Consider the following 23,761-nt stretch of genomic DNA (forward strand, 5'->3'; position numbering starts at 1 on the left):
GAACAAGCCACCACATTTTGCTTCTTGCTATGCCAAGTGACAAGATTTGCCACCTACAAAAGAACAATACCCAGAGATAGACTTGCGATCTGAAGAACCAGCTCAATCAGCATCAATATATGCCTCTATCCGTAGGTGACCATGAGAAGACAGGAGAATGCCCTTCCAGGAGTTGACTTCAAGTAGTGAAGGATACAAAGAACAGCCTCCATCTGAGAAGAGTAGGGATCATGCATAAACTGACTCACAGTACTCACAGCAACAGCAATGTCAGGACATGTGTGAGAAAGATAAATCAATTTCCCCACTAATCTTTGATACTGGCCTTTATCAACAGGTTCACCCTCTTTTTCCTTGAGACGAACATTCGCATCCATAGGAGTATCTAAAGGATAACACCCTAACAAACCAGTTTCAGCCAACAAATCTAGGACATACTTCCTTTGGGAGAGAAAGATGCCTTTAGAAGATCTGGCAACCTCAATCCCAAGATAGTACTGTAGTTTTCCTAGACCTTTAATCTCAAACTCCTGCCCAAGAAAAGTCTTAAACCGGCTAATCTCATCATCATCATTGCCAATAACCACTATGTCATCAACATAGACTATAAGAATAGTGAGTTTTCCACCAACCCTCTTTATAAAGAGAGTGTAATCAGCATTACTCTGCTTATAGCCCACAAAAATCATGGATTTGGGAAACCGGCCAAACCATGCTCGAGGTGACTGCTTCAGCCCATAAAGTGCACACTTCGGTTTACACACTTTACCTTAGTTTTTGTTACAAGAGAACCCTGTCCATATACACCTCCTCATCCAGTTCTCCATTTAGGAAAGCATTCTTCACATCCAACTGTTGCAATTCCTATCCAAGGTTGACTGCACAGGATAACAAAACTCGAACAGTATTCAGCTTTGCAACAGGGGCAAAGGTCTCCTGGTAATCAATGTCGTATATCTGGGTGAACCCCTTTGCCACGAGTCGTGCCTTATACCCATCCACAGTGCCATCCACCTTCTGTTTCACTTCAATCACCCACTTGCATCCAACAGTTCTCTTCCTAGGTGGAAGAACCACAAGATCCCATGTGTTATTTTTTTTCAGGGCTGTCATTTGTTACATCATTGCTGCCTTTCACTTTCCATCTGATAGAGCTTCTTGCTAGTTGTTAGGAATACAAACAGAAGAAAGAGAAGAAACAAAAGCACGAAAGGATGGAGAAAGGGAGTCATAAGAAACAACATGGGATATAGGGTGCTGAGTGCAAGCCCTGACACCTTAGCATAAAGCAATTAGTAGATCAAGAGAAGAAGTATTACCAGGTGGAGAAGCAAGTTCTGGAGACAGGTTCGGCAACTAGATGGGAACTGGTGCTGCAGTGGATTGAAGCTGCTTATGTTTCCTCATATAAGTCTGCACATTGGATTCATTAATCCTCCTTTGAAATTCACTAATGATCTTCTGAACTGGAGTTTTCTGGACTGGAGTGTTCTCCCCCTGAATAGGAATGTCAACAACAATGTCTGTGATGGTCTCCCCCTACATAGGAACCTCTCCCCCTGAGGGAGGATTAAGAGTACGAGGAACAAGAGGAACAAGAATAAACTCATTGTGAACATATTGCAGGAGAGGTTTGATGGTCAACACATCTTCACTAACACGCTCCCCCTGAAGAGATGGGGACAAATAATATGAGACACTCTCATGAAAGATAGCATCCATACTTACCATAGTATGTTTGGCAGGAGGATAATAGCACTTGTACCCCTTTTGGGTGGGCAGAGTACCCTAAGAAAATGTAGCGGAAACTATGGGGCTCAAGTTTACCAGGGGACCTAGTATCCCTGGTATAACAAACACAGCCAAACACCCTAGGGGTAACAACAAAAGAAGAAGAGCCAAGTAAAAACTCGGCAGGGGACTTGGAACCAAGAACCCGACTAGGCAGCCTATCAATTAAACAGGCCGCAGTGAGGACAGCATCTCCCCAATAAAAGGACGGGACATGCCAAGCAAACATTAGTGCTCTTGCCACCTCCAAGAAATGGCGATTCTTCCTCTCAGCCACACCATTCTGGGCTGGAGTATCAACACCGCTGGTCTGATGTAAAATCCCATGGGCAGCAAGGTATTTTTGGAACTGACCTTCCATATACTCTGTCACATTGTCACTTCTCAAGACTTTAAGAGTGGCATTAAATTGGGTCTAAACCATCTTGTGAAAAAGCTGAAAACATGAAAAAACTTCATTTTTTGTGTGCATGAGGTAGACCCAAGTGAATCAGGAATGACAGTCTATGAAAATGACATACCACCGATGACCAGAAATAGAAGCTTTTCTACTAGGGCCCCACACATCAGTATGAACCAAATGAAACAAGGAAGAAAATCTTTTATTAGAAATAGGATAGTGAATGTGTCTGTTTGGCCAAGGGGGGTGTCCTCGTCTAGAATGAGGATAGTTTGAACGTGTATGAACCTCTGCTACTCGCTCTCTTCTGAAGTCGGGCCTGTTTGTTGTTTTGTAATTAGGCGCGCCCTTTTGGTGTGTCAACTCCCTTGTTTGGTTGTTTTGGTCGCTCAGGGTTCTCCACCTTTTTTCTATTTCAGTCCCTTGCCTCCCCCTTGTAAGGCAGGGACTTGTAGTTTGCTTGTACTTGTTGTTCTCCCCCTCCCCCCTTTTCTCCTTTGATAATGGATTCTTTATTCATCCAAAAAAAAAAAGGGCTATGGATTCTGAACATCAGGCTATGGTGGAAAATGACACTCGGAATCTTGTGCCTACTCCAAATACTCTAGTCATCCGGAGTCATTGGCTATATTCTGTGAAGTTCAAGTCTAATGGTTCTATTAATCGGTATAATGTTCGTTTGGTCCCTCATGGAAATAAATAGGAATACGGTATTGACAACTTTGAGACTTTTGCTCCTGTTGCTAAGATGACTACCGTTCTTGCAGTCTTAGCTCTTTTTGCCGTCCATCAATGGCCTATTTTTTAAATGCACGTTAAGAATGCTTTTCTTCATTGTTATGTGAAGGAAACTGTTTATATGCAACCTCCTCCTAGGTTCCCACATGATCGCTCGATAGTGTGTAGACTGAAGAAATCTCTATATGGTTTGAAAGAGGAAGGTGATTCTTCATGCAGGCTTTACTCAGAGTTACCATGATTATTCACTACCATCCTACCATTGAAAAATCATGTGTGCAATTCAGCTTACAAGTATCCAGAAAATACCTTCAAAATTGAGGGACCCAGACCACCTTCATGTCTATAACTTGAAAACATTCAGCAAACACCACTTCCTTGTCCACAGAGAGCCTGTCAACCCATCAATCTTCCATCTCCCAACCACCTATCCTAACAAAACTTAACTTTGTTTCCTCCACTCAAATTGCACAATCTGCTCTGCAAGAATTTTTCAGTGTGTCTAACCCAAAATGGGCTTGGAGCTAAAACAATAACTTAAGCAGTTGGACACTACATCCCAAGTAGAGATAGGAAAGAAGTCATGTCCCCGGAGTAAAAGGAAAATTGAAAACATAATATTCACAATTTCTTTTATACAATCCTATAACTTCATGAATCAAATGATTGTTAAAATACATCATTTAAAGTTATAAGACTTGAGCACTCATACTGAAAATATATTAAGAGCAAGGAAAGCAAATTTCAAAGATTTTGCATGCATGAGATCTCTTACCTAGGTTGTCCACTAAAGCCAGTGGACAATCAATATTTAGGTCAAACTATTGAAACTTAAGATTTTTTTTCCCCTATAAAAAGAAAAGTTGTTATTAATGTGAATACACTTAGTTCAGTCACTACGTCTACAGAGCACGGGAGCATGTACTTCATTTTTCTATGGTGAGGGTTCTTGAGGACAACATTAGCATTTCCAAGTGATCAACTAAAGATTCAATTACTAAGACGGTTATCACAAGTATAGCATACAAGAAAGTGACAGCATAAGTAATAAGCCAAAATATAAAGTGACATGTGATAATGGGGAAGGAAGAAAAGAAACCCACCAATTAGAAGTCCCCGATAAAAAAATCTTGGCTCATCGATAATAGTGCATGGGACATGATGAACTTCAATCATTCTTGTTATAAAATTGAAATGGCAGAGTTGGCTAAGTGTCTGCAAGAACTCATACCAAAACACACATACAAGATTCACTAGATTTCATTCAACCAGAGTAGTTCAACAAAAGCTAATGCAAAAACTGAAATTTTCGTCTTTTTTATGTCCAAAGTGAGTCGATTGAATTTCATTAGTGGTATGGGTGACAGCAAGTAACCTGCAATCCATGAAGAGCGCCATAAACTGTCTGTGCCTGCATTGTTTCAACAGAATGAGTCAACTAAAAAGTATAATATGTCATTAACTGGAAAAAGCTGAATCAGTTACTTTTCAATTAGGTGTAAGAAGGTCACTGATGACAGGTGGTCCATGTGGCTTGTAAGCAATATGTTAACCTAGAAAGTCAATAAGGAAGTAATTGGCTAACCATATCCATATTTTCCAAAATTTCTTTTTTTTTTTTTAAACTTCCCAAATGTTATTTAGTTCCCTTTATGACCTTTGTAACGCTGCAACAGAAGGGACCATTACAATAATCTCCTCTCAGGAAAAATTTTATTGTAATAAGCTTTCACTAGTGAGATCCACCACAATAAGTAAGCATGAGTATGGAATGTTATTGCTGTCCTTTAGATTCTAAGCAGAATAAGTTGATTCAGCAATAACAAGCTTCAAAAGCCACTAGAAGTCACAAAGGACAACCCAGAATAATGATGTAGATATAGTAAGATCTTCAGATCCAATAAACAATCAAGTCAACCAGAACCTATGGGTGATTGCATAAGACACCACAAGACCTATTTAAATGCCCATTCAAAGATACAAACTCTAGCAGGGCCAAAAGTAGTTGATGATAACCTAGCCTAAAATATCAGGGTCCAACTCTTTAGACACAGCAAAGCCAACCGTGCAGTGGTGTCATATATAACCATCATTGAAGGTGACCCTGATGCAGATAAATCGTAGAAGTGGGCTTATTTTAGTGGAAAACAGCCTTGGGTTGGGTTACATGTCTATTAGGCCTTTCATCCAAAAGGTCTTGGTTGTAATAGGCCACTTTAATGAGCCTAAAATACGGGTAGGATGTTAGTTAAGTTGAGGTCGCAGTAGTTGTTTTCTATTTCACTTCTTATTTATTATTTTCTCTTATCTTTAGCTGGAATAGACCTGATGTTAGTCATCTAGTTTATCTCTATTGTATCTCTATCTCTAGAGTCAGTCTTTTAGTAAAATAGGTTGCTATTTTTATTATTATTATTTTATTTTATTTTTTTTGTAAAAGCTTATCTGCAATCAGTTCTGATGTTATCCTACTTGGGTTAGCTCACATTAGAAATCGATGTAAAGGCCATAGGCCTCACAACATTTTCAGGTAATATCAGTTCAGTTTTTCTGATAATATGCTACAGGGGTTTCTGTAGTTGGTACTGTGGATTTCAAGTGAAAGCTAAGGTGGATTCCTTAATGGAATAATGGATTCTTTTCATGGATTTGGTGGATCCATGCCCTGTTCTATCCTTTTCTATTTTCTATTAGATTTATGAGTTTCTGTTTGAGGGCGGGCCTTGGTGCAACAGTAAGGTTGCTCCATTGTGACCAAGTGGTCACGGGTTCGAGTCTGGAACCAGCCTCTTTGTGAAAGCAGAGGTAAGGCTGCGTACATTATGACCCTCCCCAGACCCCGCAGTGGTGGGAGCCTCACAAACTGGATGCGCATCTTTTATCTATGAGTTTTGTTAGTTCCATAACTTATATTCTCTGTTCTGTAATCTTGTTTGTTCTAGTCTCTAGCTGGATTTTTCTGGGTCACGATTCTACATTAAACCCTTAGAAACATTTCAACAAAAAACAAAAACCCTTAGAAACATGGTACCACATAGAATAGCAGCCCAACATACGAAGACAAACGATTAGGAAAAACACCACAAAAATATTTTCAGAAGGCACACTGATGCAGTACAAGGCCAGCATAGAATGAGAAAAAACCAACCCAGTCAGACCCATCATTAGGCCCAATAACTTAATTTATAACCAGCCCACAATAGGTCATGACTTAAGTTATAGTAAGGCCCATATTTGGGCCCATTTGATGGTTATAACTTAAGCCTATAAAAGAGTCCATAATCTGCCCATATGCAGCCATCAACCAGTGGCCTTTAGAGTTTCTATTTTGGCTGATTATGTGGGTCCACGTTTCTGCCACATATGAAGGTTGCCAATTTAGTTATTACTATTTTCATAGTTCTAATTATTGTACTAGTTTTAGTTGCTAAGCCATTAGCAATATAGGAAGTTCCTATTTTTTGTTAAGATTGCCATTTTCTTGTACCACACGTAGCACATCGTATTGTTGTGTGAACCACGTTAAATATCTGTGTTTTCTTGCTCTGTTTTTGTTTCTGTTCGTGTTTTGTTTGGTGTTCGTTCTAACATCTTAAAACATTTCATTCAAAAGAATCAGTCATCTGATTTGCTACACTAATAGGTAATTGATATATGCAGCACTAAAAACTACTTCCACTCATCAGGTGCAATAGCCCTGCTCTTTTGCTAGACCCAGCTTACAATGGATAGATGGACTTACAAGTACAAATAATCATCTGTGTGTATGCATAAAAGGGATAGTAATAACCTTAATGAGATTCAAAAGTAGTACTACTATGACAACTGAAAAATAGATATACAAGTGTCAATGTCCAAGCTTCACAAGTGGAGGCATACTTCTATCAAAACCAATCCCTCCAATATTTCACAGCTAACTTTATGAATCTTCCATTTATACAGAGATTCAAAAAATTCCAACAGTTCTCTTTCCATTTTCTAACATTTGAACACCAGAAGACCGAATGAATTAGGAATAGTAGTTCAGAAGAACTAATCATTGAAAATAAAGGGCTTACTTTGATGATACTTTGCATTAACTAATAGTATTATAATTTTTATTTGGTAAGAAAGTATTACAGAATTTGGTTCACACCCACCTCAAGAAGCACATATCTCGGACTCCCTGTTGCAGCAATAGACAACTTGTAGGACTCATCAACCCCAAACTGTAACTGCAAATCCAAAAAAAAACAATATGCATATGATGGCAGTTCATACTGACAAGAGTAAACACAGCGGAAATCACTTAAAACCCCAAATAAAATGCACTTGCTAAGATAGCAGCTGATAAAAGAAGGTTCATGACTTATGAACTTCAGGAAAGCACCATTGAAGTTAGGCAACAAGTCCACTTCATTTTCTATGGAGAAGGTTTTCTTAAATTTCAATATTCAATGATCTTCGGTTTTTCTTTTTTTTTTTTGGTGAATTCGATCTTCGGTTGTCATGAAACTCCATTCATCTTTTCTACAAATGAAAAATATTTTTTGATAAATCCTGTTGACAAAAAATATCCTTCATTTATTTTTTCTATCTTTTTTTTCTCTTGTCCATCTTTTCTTATTTTGAAACCCTTATGGAATAGCATTTAGTTTCAAACCATTTTCAACTGCACGGTCCTGTTCCACCATTACATTCTGCTAGGGGCCATTTCTGCTGTAAAATGGCTAAAGTACATAAATTCAACTAAGTAAATTGCAAATTTTCCTAGAAAAATAAAGGGAGATGGAAGCATCTCATAGATTCTTTAAGCAATTTTCAAATAAAATAATTTCTGTTCAAGAAGCTATTCAAGCAATAAAGTGAACAACAATATGTAGGTGAGAGTCTTGAGACCAAGCTATTTTGGAGTATGAAGGGTGGTAATTTGGTACCAGAGGGTGCTGTATCCCCTGGTTCAGGGGTGTGACAATATCAAAGCATTAACAACCAGCAATAATGGAGATGAAGAAAAGAAAAGAAAAAGAGGAAGAGAAGGAAGGGGTAGAACTCTGCCCACGGTTAAGTTTGTAACAGTATGCTCAAACCATGGTCCGCCGACCACAGCTATGTATTTATAATAACTAAAACACTTACACCTTATGTCCACCGGCCTTAAGTAATTGTACCACCTAACACCCAAAACACCCCTTACTAACTAAGACTAACAATAGAACATAACTACCATAGAATAGAAACCGAGACTACACTTAACACTCCCCTCAAGCTGGAGCATAGACATTATTATATAGGACCTGGCTACGCTGAAAAGGATCAACACTAACACACTTACAGTAGACCAGAGTCACCAGAACCGTAGTGTCCAAATAACAGAATACTTGGGAAGAATGTGGGAGAGTTAAAAACTCGAGTAAACCAATGGATGGGGCTGTCCAGAGAGATCAGAACCAGGGTGCCACAGGGTAGATGTAGTCTTCCAATCGTCAGTACACCACAAAATATATAAGAAACATTCAGTAGCTTAGAATTACCTCCACAGTAGCTTTGATGCCTCACAAAATCACTCAATTGCAGAGAATAGTGAAATTCGTTCTATGAGTGGTTTTGTAACATTTCCAGAGAATAGTGAAATTCGTTCTATGAGTGGTTTTGCAGCTTAGAATTACCTCCACAGCTGTATGAGTGGTTTTATAACATTTCCAGAGAATAGTGAAATTCGTTCTATTGCTCGGCCGTGGATGTAGCTTCCCATCTTGGGGGTGAACCACGTAAATTTATGGTGTTGTGTGTTGCTTGTTCTTCTCTGTTTTTCGTTTTTTCTTCTGCAAATTTCCATTCTGGGGGTTGTTTGCTTAACATAGCTTGGAACACCCTTGTAGAAAAACATTCCGAAACAAGGCATTGGTAAACAAATCTCTAAATTAACTATGACAGCTGACAAACGGAGTGGAGATCAACTTCTTCATCACTGCGTCTCAAACAAAATCACAATCTACTTCAATATGCTTTGTCCTCTCATGAAAAATTAGATTATTAGCAATGTACATGGCCGCTTGGTTATCAAAAAACACCTCCATCGGCTTATCAATAGAATAACCAAGCTCCTGAACAAAGGACCGAAGCCACATCAACTCAGCTATAGTGCGAGCCATAGCTCAATAGTCAGCTTCAGCACTTGAACAGGCCACAATAGTTTATTTCTTACTCCTCCGCTTACCAAGATTACCCCCAAAGAAGGTACAATAGCGTGTAGTAGATCATTGATCACTATCAGCGCTTGCCCAATCAGCTTCAAAGTAATCAACAATACTAATGTGACCATAACGGTGATAAATAAGGCCTTTACCTGGAGCACCCTTAAGGTATCTAAATATACGACAAGCTGCCTTCCAATGAACTTGCTTAGGTATCTGCATGAACTGACTAATCACACCAACAACAAAGGAGATATCAGGTCGGATAAGAGTAAGAAATATAAGTTTGCCGGCTAATCTTCGATACTGATGTTTATCTTCAAACTCCTTGTCATTAGACACTCCAAGATTGACATGAGAGTCCATAGGGGTATCTATAGGCTTGCAATCAAACACTCCTGTCTCACTCAGAAGATCAAGAACATATTTTCGTTGTGAGAAACTGAGCCCTGTCTTATTTTGAATGACCTCAATAGCAAGAAAATAGCGGAGAGCGCCCAAAGTCTTCATCTGAAAATGCTGTTGTGAGATTCAAGCTTGCTGGTTAACCCTATGGTGATTATCTTCTTCTTCAGTCAATGCTTCAACCAGATTGCAAAGCAGGTCTTATTTATTTCTACCAGCTACTATTTTTCTGCCAATGCCATATCTCCAAATCTAACCATTGGATGACAAGCAGTTTGCAAGGGTTTATTCCCCTCTTTTGTACTGCCACTCGAACAAGGATACAGTTCCATCTGATCACTGGTTTGTCAAACCTTGAGTTTCCTATTTTTAAGTAACTCTAGTTACTATTCTGGTGCAGTATTGATACAGCCCTATCGCGTATGGATTAGACCGGTTATTTATTTTTGAGATATCTGATTTCTCTTAATATGATCCCTTTTGTGCCTTGTGAACTGTGGTTCTGCAATTTGGAGTCGACTGCTATTATATATAATTTTGTCCTGTGAATTGAGGCTTGTGTTTCTATCTTCATCAGAAATATTTCTTGTTGGTATTGCTGATTATTTTATCTGCGATCTGGAGTTCTTCCTCACATCTGGAGTTTTGTTTGCTCTTTCTTCTTGCGGCTGGAGGTTTCTTGCTGTGCAATATGAAATCCGAGATGCTGTTTTGATAGAATGTTGATTGGTGGCTGCTGTTTTGACCTGCAATTTGTGCTGCTTCTTCATGTAGATCAGAACTGATCTGATCTGTTGGTTCTTGGTGTTTCTCCTCCCTGCAGTATTTTGTCATCCATTCGTTGGTTTGACATGTGTGAATGTTTGACAAAATTTTCTACCCTTTAAATCAGGTGTTTGACCAAGAAACTGTTTAGATCTGCCTAGTTGATGTATCTCTACTGTTAGAATTTATGTAATAAGGGTAGTTTGGGCACCAGTCTAATATCTTATTTTCTTATGTTGTATTTTTCTTGTTTACTTTTTACCTCCCTAGGGAGGTGGTTGTAATTCTTATTTCATATCAGTGAATCAAATAGGGGAGAGGAAACATCTCTCTCCATTATTCAGTTGCCATCTCTTTCTCTCTTTTTCTCTTCTTACTTCCTATCTTCTCCTCTTATCTCTTGGACTAATCTCTACACCATTTCCAACTTCTACCAGGTTTCTCCTAAATTCTGAATCTTTTTTTCACCTGCGGTGTGCATATTCTGATGTGTTAAGTTATGTAACCCGATAAGGGTACTTTGGGCATTTCCTTTGTTATTTTGTTTCTTTATTTCTCTCCTTAGCTATCATAGTCGGCTATGGAGGGTATACTTGTAATTCTGTCCTAATTAATGAAATCTATATAGAGGGACTGAGGAGAGTCACAACTCACTCAAGTCATTCTCTCATTCTCTCATTCTCAGTTTAGCTAACATGGTATCAAAGCTAACCCTATTCTCATCCAATCTCCCAAACCCTCCATCTCTTCTCTTCCCTTCTCTTTTCCCTGTCTTCTACCTTCGATCCCTTCGCTCCTTCTTCTGTTGGTTTCCATCCTTCACCTTAGGGCAGCACTAATGAGGTGATTTTACGATCTAGTTGCTGCCCTCAACCCTACCTCCTTTTTTCTCTTATGTTTTGACACTTTTCTCTGTTCAATAGATGCTGCCTCCTTCCCTGCGGTACTGAATAGTTCCAAATCCTTGAAGATTTAGCCTAGCTTCTCTTATAGGCCCTTCTTCCCTCTATTGGATCTTCACCTGAAACACATTTGCAGCATCTATCCATCCTTCAAACCCTTCTGATCAGCCCCTTATTCCAATCAATCACTTTTTTCAGGTTTTTTGAAAACCCTGAGATTTATCGACTTTTGGGTTTGGGCTTCTTATTCTGCTGCTGGTTGCTTTGGAGGAGATCCCTTTGCATTCGAGATCCTTTCCCTTCAATTCTAATCAGCAGCTATCACTTATTTCCATTTTCCCTTGAAGATCCTACCCTAATCGATCTTCTTTTTCAGCTTTTTTTCAGTTTTTTTTTTCAAAACCTTAACTCTAATCGACTTTTCTTGATTAGAGCAGCTGAACTTCTTGTTGGTGCTGATTCTTTCGGAGTTGCTTACTACCATCAAGAGCAATCTTCGACCTTAACTTCAGCCTCAGATTCTGTGTTTTTTCAAGAGTGCCTACCAGGTGTTTGATAAATTGCCTCTTGAGATCGATTATCTCCCCTATCGATCTTAAGATTTCTGGTTTCCCTTGGTTGAGTGCATAAGGTCTTCCTTCCTTGTTGGGCTGCTTCAATGACAGACTCAGATGCCCCTTCTGCAACCTCTGGGCAAGATGGGCAGCCCCGAACAGACCTCCTTCCTTTTTCAGCTCCAATCAAGCTTGATGGTTCCAACTATCTCAAGTGGTCTCGGACCACCTATTTGACCATTGCTGGTCGAGGGCTGACTGGCCATATCCTTGGGACCAACCCTAAGCCACCTACAGCTGGGTCTCCGCAAAAGAAGTGGCTGTCCAATGATGAAATGGTGATGTCTTACCTGCTGCAATCTATACAACCAGATCTGTTCGACAATTTCATGCTTCTGGAGACAGCTCATCAAATCTAGAGTGCTGCCAAGGAGACTTATGGGCGTGTTGGGAATGTTGTCCAAGTGTATGAGATCGCAAGAAGGCTAATGAGCTCACTCAGAAGGAGTTGTCTGTCTCTACATACTATGCTACACTCAAGAGCTTGAGGCAGCAATTGGATCATTACTCCGCTTATCAGCCCTCTACACCTATTGATGTTGCTGCCTACCGTAAACACGTTGATAGTATCCGGGTGTACGACTTCTTGGCCGGTCTGAATGTGGAGTATGACCCTATTAGAATACTAATGCTGAACCAGTCTCCCTTTCCTACACTGGAGCAGACATTTGCCATGATTCATACAGAGGAGACTCGTCAAGCTACGATGTTACAAGCTCCTACTGTTACTAGGTCTGCCCTACAGACTACTGTAGGCCCTGCTCCTACTGCCACTATTGACAATGGTAATGTTGCCTCCAAAGAGCCTGTCAAGTGTGAGCATTGCCACAGACCCTATCACACCAAGGCTCAGTGTTGGAAGTTACATGGGAAGCCTGCTAATTTCAAGACAAAACAAGGCCGGGGGAAGCTCGAACCGAAGGCCAATCTGACTGAAGCTACTGCTCCTACTGCTACAGTCCCCTCTACTGACACTGGTTTTACTCAAGATGAGCTACTTGCCCTCCATCGCATGCTCCAGCCATCTTCCACTGCACCTTCCACGGCACTTGCATCATCTACCTCTTCTGGTTCCTACTTTACCTCAGGTATTCCGGTCGGTAGACATTGTGCATCGGCAGTCTCCAGTCCTTGGATCATAAACTCCGGTGTCACTAACCACATGACTAGCTCCTCTCGTGTATTTCATCATTATTCTCCTTGTTCTGGTAGTGATACTGTTCAAGTGGCAAATGGTTCCCTTTCTCCCATTCATGGAAAGGGTTCTCCCATTCATGGAAAGGGTTCCATTCATTGCTCTACTACCATTACCCTAAATTCTGTTTTGCATGTTCCTTCCTTTCCTACTAATCTTCTCTACATTAGTAGTCTAACCAAAGATTTGAACTGCAAAATAACCTTCTTTCCTTCTCATTGTGTCATGCAGGATCTGGAGAAAGGCCACGCGACTAGGGGTGGTAAGGTACATGGTGGTCTCTACATACTCGACATGGGTCAGACTTGTCCACCATCCGTTTCTTCTTCGTCTCATCATTTACATTCAGCAACTTCTTCGGATCTCCATCTATGGCATTGTCGGCTTGGTCACCCTCCTCTGAGAACTTTAGCTTTTGTGTTTCCTCAGTTAGTCAAAGATTGTAACAAGGATGAGTTTTTATGTGAAGCATGTGTCTTGGCTAAGTAGACTCGTTCTACTTACTCTCCAATCAATAAAAGAAGTACTTCTCCTTTTGCTGATGTGTGGGGCCCTACCCGTTGTGTTCCTATTTCTGGCTATAGATGGTTTGCTTCCTTCATTGACTACTTTACTCGGACCACTTGGGTGTATATGATGCAACACAAAAGTGAGGTTTTTCGATGTTTCCAGCTATTCCTTTGTATGATTCAGACCCAATTCAATGCCAAATTAAAAATTCTACGGAGTGATAATGGCAGAGAATACATGGAAGGTCAATTCCAAACCTATTTGGCTGAGAATGGCATCATCCATCAGACCAGCTGTATAGACACCCCTACCCAGAATGGAGTCGCTAAAAGGAAAAATCAAAACCTTTTGGAAGTGGCTCAAGCCATTATGTTTGCACGGCAGGTTCCTCCTCAATATTGGAGTGATGCTATACTCACTACTGCCTAGCTCATTAACCATATGCCTACTCTTGTCCTTAATGGGCATACTCCTGTTGACCTCCTTCAAGGTTCCTCCTCCTTTGTGGTCCCCCCAAAAATCTGTGGTTGTGTTTGCTATGCTCACAATCATTACCTTCATAGTAAGCTTGATCCTCGGAGCATCCGGTGTATTTTTTTGGGTGACTCCGCCACCCAGAAAGGATACAAATGTTATCATCCCCCTTCTCCGCGTACATTTGTTACCATGGACATTGTCTTCCATGAATCCTTGGATACTATCCTCAACCACCTCTTCAGGGGGAGCATGATCCAATGTTTGAAGATGTGCCTGATCTTCTACCAGCTCCTACTTAGGGGGAGCCTCCTTCTTCTCCAGAAGCTCCAATCTCTAGTGTGCCTCCTATTCAAGGGAAACGAAAACCTGTGAGTCGAATTCCTGTGGATCAAGTCTTCAGCCGAAAACACAAAAGCAAGTAGAGATCACCACTACTGTACCACTTCTCCAACTGTCAGAACCTGATCCAAATCCAGATTCCGCTACATTGCCTAGTAAGGATCCCTCTCTTGATTTACCTATTCCTGTAAAGGCGTTAGATCTTGCACCCAACATCCTATCACCAATTTTGTTTCCTATGATGCTTTGTCCCCTTCCTATTATGCATTTGTGTCCTCTCTTTCCTCTGTTTCTATTCCTCAAAAATGCCAGGAGGCAATAGCAGATCCAAAGTAGAAGACAGCCATGTTGGAAGAGATGACGGCCTTATCAAAAAATGAGACATGGAAGCTGGTGGCTCTTCCTTCGGGCAAGAAAACAGTGGGTTGCAAATGGGTGTTTGTTGTCAAGCAGAAGTCTGATGGAACAATGAACAGATATAAGGCCAGGCTGGTAGCCAAGGGCTTTACCCAGACCTATGGCATTGATTATCAGGAGACATATGCCCCAGTGGCAAAGTTGAACACCGTTCGGGTTTTGCTATCATATGTTGTCAATCTTGGCTGGGATTTGCAACAATTGGATGTGAAAAAAGCATTCCTTCATGGAGAACTGGAGGAGGAAGTCTATATGGAGGTCCCTCCAGGTTTTTCTTATGACAAGACTCATGGGAAGGTTTGCGGACTGAAGAGAGCATTACATGGGCTGAAACAATCTCCTCGGGCTTGGTTTGGCAGGTTCCATAAAGTAATGATCTCTGTAGGATACAAACAGAGCAATGTTGATCACACCTTGTTCATCAAGCGGAATGGAGATAAGGTTACTCTTCTCATTGTCTATGTCGATGACATAGTAGTGACGAGCAATGATGCAGAGGAAGTCTCTCACCTAAAGACATTCTTGGGCTGAGAATTTGAAATCAAGGACCTAGGACAGCTCAAGTACTTTCTTGGGATTGAAGTTGCCCGTTCTCCCAAAGGCATCTTCCTCTCCCATAGGAAATATGTTCTAGACTTACTTTCAGAAACTGGTTTGTTAGGATGTCACCCATGTGACACCCCTTTGGAAGCTACTCTACTCAACTGCAAGAGAAGGATGGTGATCCAATTGATAAGGGGTGCTATCAAAGGTTGGTGGGAAAACTGATCTATCTCTCCCACACAAGACCAGACATTGCATTTGCTGTTAGTTTGGTCAGTCAGTTCATGCATGATTCCTACTCCACTCATACGACTGTTGTTTTTCATATTCTCCACTACTTGAAGTCAGCTCCGGTGAAGGGGATTCTCTTATCTCCACATGATCATCTCCGCATTGAGGCTTACACATATGTTGACTGGGGTGGTAACCCTGACAGAAAGTCCACTTCAGGCTATTGTACCTTTGTCAGAGGTAACCTTGTTACATGGCGAAGTAAAAAGCAAAATGTGGTAGCTAGGTCTAGTGCTGAAGCAGAATTCCGTGCCATGGCCCAAGGCATATGTGAACTATTATGGCTTCAGAGTTTGCTCCAGGATATTGGTGGTTCCGTTCTTCATCCAATGATGCTGTACTATGACAACAAAGCGGCAATCAGCATTGCTCACAATCCAGTGCAACATGATCGTACTAAGCCTTGGTTCTCTCCCCCCCCCCCCCCCGGCGACCGCCTTAAGTCGCCTAGCTGCCATGAAAACTATGGTTATTGGTAGATTTCAGCCTCTGATATACTTAAATTCAGTAATTGTTATTGATATCAGATCTAAGTGTGCGATTTCATATCTTTTGTTAATGGTCTATGTGACTAATGTCAGATGAATGGAGGAGAAGCATTGTGGTCCTAAGTCACAAAAACAAAAGAGATATTCAAAACTGCAATAACTTTAGAGGCATAAAACTAATGAGCCATACGATTAAATTATAGGAGAGGGTTATTGAAACCCAACTGAGAAAGGAAACTACTATTTCGGAAAACCAATTCGGCTTTATACAAGGAAGATCCTCGATGGAGGCAAATTTCTTACTTAGGAGCATAGTTGTCAAGGCGTAGCCATATCGACGCCATGGCGTCATATCGCTGGAGAAGTGGACATATCGACCACCGATATTGATGATGTAAGAATATCGACCGATATGGCCTCCATGTCGTCGCCATGGCGCCGCCATGGATGCCATACCACAACATATGGCCATATCAGGCAACATGGTTGTTTCAAATTAGAAAACTTAATTTTTTAACAATAATTTTTTTTAACCACTTTTATTTTAATGCTTTTTCCTTAACATAAAAAAAATAAAAAAACATCAAACAGAAAACACTAATACACTATTGACTAATACACAATCACATATCACATCAGCAACTTTTTTTTTTTTATTTAGATGGGTTGTTTATTAGCTTTATTCGCTCAATATAAATTACGTTCATGTAATTGTTTTTTTGTTTTGTTACTTTTGTAGTCACTTTCATATGAATTATATCTCAACTCTCATGATTTTTCAACTTTATTATTAGCAAGACTATTGCTATCAATTATTTGATAATCCATGATTTCATATGCACTAATGAATATTACACTTTCATGAATTAAACCATAGTAGATTAGTCGTACACTTTCATGTTAATTTTTTATGTTATAGGGTATATATTATAACATACTAAATGACATTAAAAATAGAGAAAATAAAAAATAAAACATGGTCGATACGATAGCCATAGTGGGCAACATGTCGATATATCGACATGACACCCCTCCACCGACTTGGATCGCCGTGACGACGTGACAACTATGCTTAGGAGACTCATAGAAGGATATAGAGAGGGAAAGAAGGACCTCCATATGGCCTTTATAGACCTAGAAAAAGTCTACAACAGAGTCCCCAGAGGTTAATTTGGGGTATCCTGGAGAAGAGAAGGGCATCATGTAAATATGTAGACATAATTAAAGATATGTATGCTAGTGTGGTGGCTAGCGTTAGAACTGCAGGGGGCCAAGGTAGTGAATTCCCAATTTCAATTGGGTTATACCAAGGATCAGCCTTAAGCCCTTATTTGTTTGCGCTTATCATGGACGACTTAATCAGAGGCACACAAGATGAGGTTCCATGGTGTATGATCTTTGCGGATGATATTATTTTAATGGATGAGACAAAATAGGGATTAACACCAAAGTGGAACTATGGAAATCAACCTTGGAATCAAAAGGTCTGAAGATAAGTAGTACTAAGACCGAATATATGGTCTGTAACTTTAGCAACACTGGGACGAATTATGAGGTGGTGAATATTGGTGAGAAGGAGATCCCGCAAAGTAATCATTTTAGATATCTGGGGTCAATCGTAAATAAGGAGGGCGACATAGAAGACGACGTTGCTAAGAAGATTAAAATAGGGTGGATGAAGTGGAGGTACGCCCAGAGTTTTGTGCAATCGGCATATTCCTTTAAAGCTTAAAGGAAATTTTTATAGGCTGTCATTCGACCAGCTATGATGTACAGTGCGAAATGCGGGCTATTAAAAAGTGTCATATAAATAAACTATGCATAGCAAAGATGAGGATGTTGAGATGGATGTGTGGGAAACTAGGACGGATATAGTATGGAATGACCATATTAGAGCTGGGTTGGTAGTAGCTACGATCCATAATAAACTTAGAGCAAGTCATTTGAGGTGGCATGGCCATGTTCAACGGAGGCCTTCGGATGCTCCAGTTCAGAGGAGTGACTTGATTCAGATTGAGGGAGCCAAAAGAGCAGGGGCACGCCTAAGATAACCATAGGAGAAGTGGTGAAAAAAGACATGCCTAGCTTAAGCCCTGTACCATGTATGACTTCGAATAGAGATGATTGGAGAGCAAGGATCCATGTGACCGAGCCCATTTAGTTGGGCTATGATGTTGTTTTGCTGTTGTTGTAATGCACTCCAAAATCTCGAGGTATGGAGCGGAATGTTAGTTAAGAAGCGGTACGTACATAAGAAGGGTAAATGCTCTAAGGCATTGACCCTAGAGCTGTTTTGTGGAGTTTTTGTCGATGTTTCAGTGCTCGTTTATTTTTACTATTCTTGTTAATATTTTGTCTCTACTAGGATCCATGTAGCCGACCCCATTTAGTTGGGATAAGGCTGAGTAGTTGTTGTATTATTTTCTCTACTCAGATTTATTTCATCTGGCATATCTGAAATCTTAATTGTTGCTTTTGCTTCTGTGCTATGATATGGTTTACTTATGCTGATCCTGGTTGTTGTTGCAATGTGATATTGGGATTGAACTGGTCCTCTTTGTTTTTCTCTCTGGCGTTATATGTCCACATTTAGTGCTAGAAGGGAAGGAGAACAAGGGAAGGAGAATGGAAATGGTGGGAGATATGGGAGCTATGTAGATTTTTCCTTACAATGATTATTTGCCTGTCTTCTTATTGAAGATTATTTTCCTGCCTACTTATTGAAGACTTGTTATTGTGGGTTTTTTCTTATTGAATATTTCTTATTTGCCTGGATTTCATCATATTGAAGATTTCTTATTCCTCTGCCTGGATTTCTTCTTATTGAAGATTTCTTATTTGCCTAGAGTTCTTCTAGTTGAAGAATTCAGGATTTTGGCCCGCAGCAATGATTTATTCATCTTCTACTGCTGCTATTTTCTGGGATTTTATTGCTATTGTTGTTGTTTTTGTTGTTTCTATTTTCTAGCCTACGTCTGATATTTTCTGCCGATTATATTGGTTGGTTATTATCTGGGTTTCTTCTTAACGTAGATTTCTCTCTATAGCTGCTTATGGCGGTTGGTGTCTCTAATCGCATCTACGCTAGTCTAGTCTGTCTGTGCTGCGATTGGAAGATTCTCCTTTCTGCATTTCTTTTGATTGCTACATCTCTAGGTGTGGTTGATGGCCAATGGCTTCTACTTCTGATATATTTCTTCAAGCCGGAGCTTATCCTGATTATTTATGTTCCGGTTGTTTCAGGCTGGAGTGTGGGGATATATATGCTCCAACTTGAGGGGGAGTGTTAAGGAGTAGATTCTTAAGTTCTTATAGGAATGTGTTGTACCGAGGGGGTACTTCTATCATTATTGCATCGTATTTTATACTATTGTTTAAGTAAACTTAAGTTGGAGGTGTTTATTGTAATTAAACCTGTAATATCTTTATAAATAAAGGTAGTGCTACTGGTAGGGTTACCAACTCTTTTCTCTCTACTGAATAGATATTCTCTTCTCTCTTTTCTTCTTCTCCTTCTTCTCTTCTTCTCTTTTGCTGGTTATCTTTATTCTGCTTTGTTACAATCACCTCCCCCTCCCATCCACCCACACCACCCCCACCCCCACCCCCACCCCCCCCCCCCCCCCAAAAAAAAAAATTTCTAGGAAAAGGCATATGGCAAACATTTAGGACCAAACTAACCTCACAGTTCATAATTCTTATCCAGCATAATAAAATAAATCAGATCCTTGACATGTATTAAAAAAAAAGGGTCATGCAGAAATTTCAAATGTTACGTTTACTGAAAACTTCATCTTAGATTGAATCATTAGAAGATACACACAAATTCATAAATTTTCCAATTTTTAAATTAAACACTACATATAATTTTGGGGGCAAAAATAAAAGAGAAGTTACAGTAGAACAGGAACAAATTTTTTAGCCTATTATTGAAATCAATATTCATTTAAAAAACCTCAACGCAGACCATTAAATTTCCTTAAATAATGTTTCTGGCAGTTCTTGAGACCAGAGACTACCTCCATCTAAGGAAATATGTATTATGTATCTGATCTGAGAAAGAAACTAACCTTTCCACTCACCCCTGAAATCAAAGTACTCTCTTTTTCCAGAAACCTTATTCATTTTAAACAGACATGCACTTGATTTCTAACAAAATAGGAAGGTCATCTGGCGAATTTCAGAATCTAAACCATCTTCAGTTAAAAGAATCTGTTACCAGCATATTATGGACAGAATATGATGGAAAATTGTTCCCAGAAAATTATGAATATTTTGTTCTGCTTTCCACCAAATCAACATCAGCATCAAAAGAGCAAGAACAACAATAATGGCAACAAAAATAACACAGGAATCAATGATCCACCAATAGAATATTAGAATATGTCTAATGATACCTCATCATCAGATGAAGAAATAACCGCATTCAATCCTTGGAGCAGTGCGGAAGGGTCCAAGTGTGACGAATTATTGTCAATAACATGAGCTGCTTCGACAACATCAAGAAATCTTGAAAACCCATCTTTCAGTATGCCAGAAGCATCAGTATAGTTGCTTCCCTCAAATCTCAGTCCGAAATCATTGTTCATATAGAGAATTTGGCTCCCATGGCTCACTGATTTGGGCACTGGCCATAGATTCAAGTCCTCAATACCAGCACAAGCTACAGCAAGACAGACAAAGGAAAAACCCAGACAGAAGAATCTGGCTGTCATCATCGTTTACAGAATACCCTGTCAAAATTTAACTTAAAGTCCAACTGGAGGCTTTGGCAAAAGTTCCCGGATACAGGACCTCAAAACAAATTGAATTTTTCTAAAGAGAAGTTCTTCTGGTTTGGTATATATAAATAAGGTGGAGAAACCAAACAAGTAAATGTGCCAGAAAAGGAAGGTACATTACAATGCCAGCTTTAACAAATTAATCGCCGGCATATGAATGTGAAAACCCTTGAAGATAAAGAAGGAAACTAATGATTAATGGGGAAAGTTCAAGGATTCATAGCTTAGGCAGTCGCACCATTTCAAAATAGATTAGTTCTCTCGGTAGAACTGTAGAAAATAAAGAATGGATGAAACAGAAGAATAGGGCTCCTTTCTGTAACGCTCTTGCTGAAGAAAAATGCCTCATAAACTGAAGGGGAACTCATCCTAATCCACGAAACTGACACAACTCATCGTAACCCACGAAGGCTGACACAGTTTTTGAACTGTAGTTAGTACAGTACATTGAATCTGCTGATCCTGAAAGGGGAAAGAGAAGAAGGACCACTAGAAAAGAGTAAGAGAGTAGACTCAAGAACTTTGACGGCTACTGAAGCTCTTTAATTCTCTGATTTTGTGTGGAGGAGCTCAAAAGTGGAGTGGTGGATTTGGAAATTTTGTGAGATTGTAACAAAATGAGATCTGGATTTCTGGCAAGTTTTCACTTTTTTTTCTGTTTTTTAGTTAGTTTTATTCCATTTTTACATTTTGTCGCTTTGTGTGCTGCAACGCTGTACCAATGCACAGCCGCACAGCCACCGTTGTTGGCGAGGTAGATAAACTTCCCGCCAACTACACGTGATTTTTTAATCAATTAACGTAAAAGAGTATGGTTTCTCTCCCATAACTACCACACCTCATGGAATCTCTTGGATGATGTGTGAGACCGATTGTGATGGTTAACGTGGTTATCGATATCAATATCCATATTATATTGCTATATATTAGTCGTATCCATGGATTGAGGTATTCTGAATTTGTTATTGGCTTAGCAAGAATGGCTAGATTGTCACGACATGGACCGAGGCCGATACCGATCCTTGGCCAATCTTGAGATGGGAATCGGTTTTTGGCAAATTGTTATCCCCTTCAATTTGATGTTTCCTTCAATTCCTCACATGGGGAGGAAATAATCACCCTATTCCCTGCCCAAGGTTGGGTCCACTCCCCCCTATTAGAGGAATTAGAGGAATTGAAGGTGCCCATGAATTAGAGTTGATAATTATTCGTATTAGGCAATACCTCCGATCCAGAATCAATTGATATTAGGCAATACCTTTGATCGGTCTCTTACCCTCATCACATTCAGCGTTATCCTTGTAGTTATCCCTGGAATGTATGAGTGTACAACATTTGAATTTGAACTGTACAGTTACATAATATTAACCTAGGAATCATATCTCTCAGATTAGACAGGCAATCATGCCACTAGATCCTTATCATTTTATGTATACATACTCTACCATCTCTCAATGGAAGGTAGGCTAATTTAGCCTCAAATCTTCTTGTTACCAAACAAATATGGTATCAGTTAGGTAGATCCTCCAAAATCTCCTTGGGCTCTCCTACGTTTGGCATTTCAAATCCCTCAATTCTCTTAGCATCTCCAAAATCCCTTAGGGTATGTATGGCAATCATTCTGTTTCAAAATTTTGGTTCTAAGTTAGAATCGATTTTTTCTGTTTCTGGATTTTTGGAGTAATTCTGTACAAACAAATGTTGTATGGTAAAAAATTGTTTCTGCTATTACAGAGAAACAGAAACATGTATGGATTCATGGTTTCCTCCTCCATGAGGATACTCCACAATGGATTCATGGCAAGAAAAAAAATGCTAGAAGGATTTACCAGACACTAAAGCAAAACCGAGTTTAATAAAATGATATGCGATCTCTCTCATAAATCTCATCAAACAACAAAGATGATTTTATGGAATAAAAACACCCATTCAACCCCCCCACCCCCATACACACACACGCATAGGATCTCCCCCATTTCTTTTGAGAATTGAGAGGAGGTAAGCACCTCTCTTCACTAGTCCTCTCCCTCAAGAGAGAAAAGAAAGTGAGATAATGTTGCACATACACACACAAAAGAGAGAGAAAGAGAGAGGAAATGACAATGGTAGAAGCAGCCGCATTGCCCCTATTCATTCTTCTCTTCATCTCAATATCCGAATTGAAGCTCACCACCAACTATTACTAGAAGACTTGCCCTCAAATGGGAGGACTTGCCCTCAAATGGAGCAGATCATTCAAGACATTGTCACCATCAAGTAGATCAACAACCCCACCACCGCCGTTGGCACCCTCCGCCTCTTCTTTCACGACAGTATGGTCGACGGCTATGATGCCTCCGTCATCACCTCCACCCCCTCCAATAAAGCCGAGCGTGACCACGACCACGACCTCAACCTCTCCCTCTCCAACGACGCCTTCGACGTCGTTGTTTGCAGTACTTTGGATGTGAAATTTTTTATTTCGATTACGATTCCGACGGTAAATCACTAGCGCCCAATTAAAATTTCTATAAAAATTTCTACCACCCTCTATCCAAATCACTAACACCCAATTACAATTTCTGTAAAAAAGGGGGAAAAACCATTTTTCCTGCCAAGAGGAGATCCAGAACGATCTAAAGGAAAGTCCTCCTTCAAGCATATTAATAAATTAAAACAGGGAAATCATACTGGCCAAGAGCCCACTTGCGGAATTCACCATCGTCGCCATGGAAACTCAAGCTCGAACAGTCTTCCTCTCTCTTCTACTTCACCGTCTTTTTAGGGTTTCATCTCTGTTCTCCTTCAGTTTTCCTCTTTTTTCAATCTGTGGAGTTCTAAAGCCGACGAAGAAGAAAGAAACGAGAGAGAGAGAAGTCGAGTTGCAGGGAGGTCTTGTTATGTTTTGATGGTCAACTTCATCAATGCCCTTGATTCACTTAAGTCCACT

The 23,761-nt window shown here is 40.0% G+C and overlaps 1 protein-coding gene and 1 long non-coding RNA gene across 3 annotated transcripts in view; one reads left to right on the forward strand and one right to left on the reverse strand.

The window, feature by feature from the left end:
* The window catches only part of LOC122666663 (beta-hexosaminidase 3-like), a 42,148-nt gene extending 21,194 nt beyond the window's left edge, over window positions 1–20,954 (reverse strand). Inside the window, exons 1-5 of one of the 2 annotated variants that reach the window (XM_043862704.1) lie at window positions 20,869–20,954; window positions 20,449–20,835; window positions 7,069–7,143; window positions 4,312–4,340; window positions 4,033–4,151 (exon numbers count right to left, since the gene is read on the reverse strand). In XM_043862704.1, coding sequence (XP_043718639.1) covers window positions 4,033–4,151; window positions 4,312–4,340; window positions 7,069–7,143; window positions 20,449–20,769 — 544 coding nt within the window. In that variant the 5' untranslated portion in view covers window positions 20,770–20,835; window positions 20,869–20,954. Of the gene's footprint in view, window positions 1–4,032; window positions 4,152–4,304; window positions 4,341–7,068; window positions 7,144–20,448; window positions 20,836–20,868 lie in introns of both variants that reach the window. The other variant, XM_043862703.1, reaches the window with a different exon arrangement.
* Window positions 1,600–20,159, forward strand: LOC122666664. Its single transcript, XR_006333699.1, has 3 exons — window positions 1,600–1,611; window positions 3,508–3,509; window positions 20,017–20,159. It is a non-coding gene; the product is annotated as an uncharacterized LOC122666664 (long non-coding RNA).
* Window positions 20,955–23,761: the final 2,807 nt, after the last annotated feature.

The sequence above is a fragment of the Telopea speciosissima genome, chromosome 7, assembly GCF_018873765.1.
Source record: "Telopea speciosissima isolate NSW1024214 ecotype Mountain lineage chromosome 7, Tspe_v1, whole genome shotgun sequence".
Taxonomy (NCBI): Eukaryota; Viridiplantae; Streptophyta; class Magnoliopsida; order Proteales; family Proteaceae; genus Telopea; species Telopea speciosissima.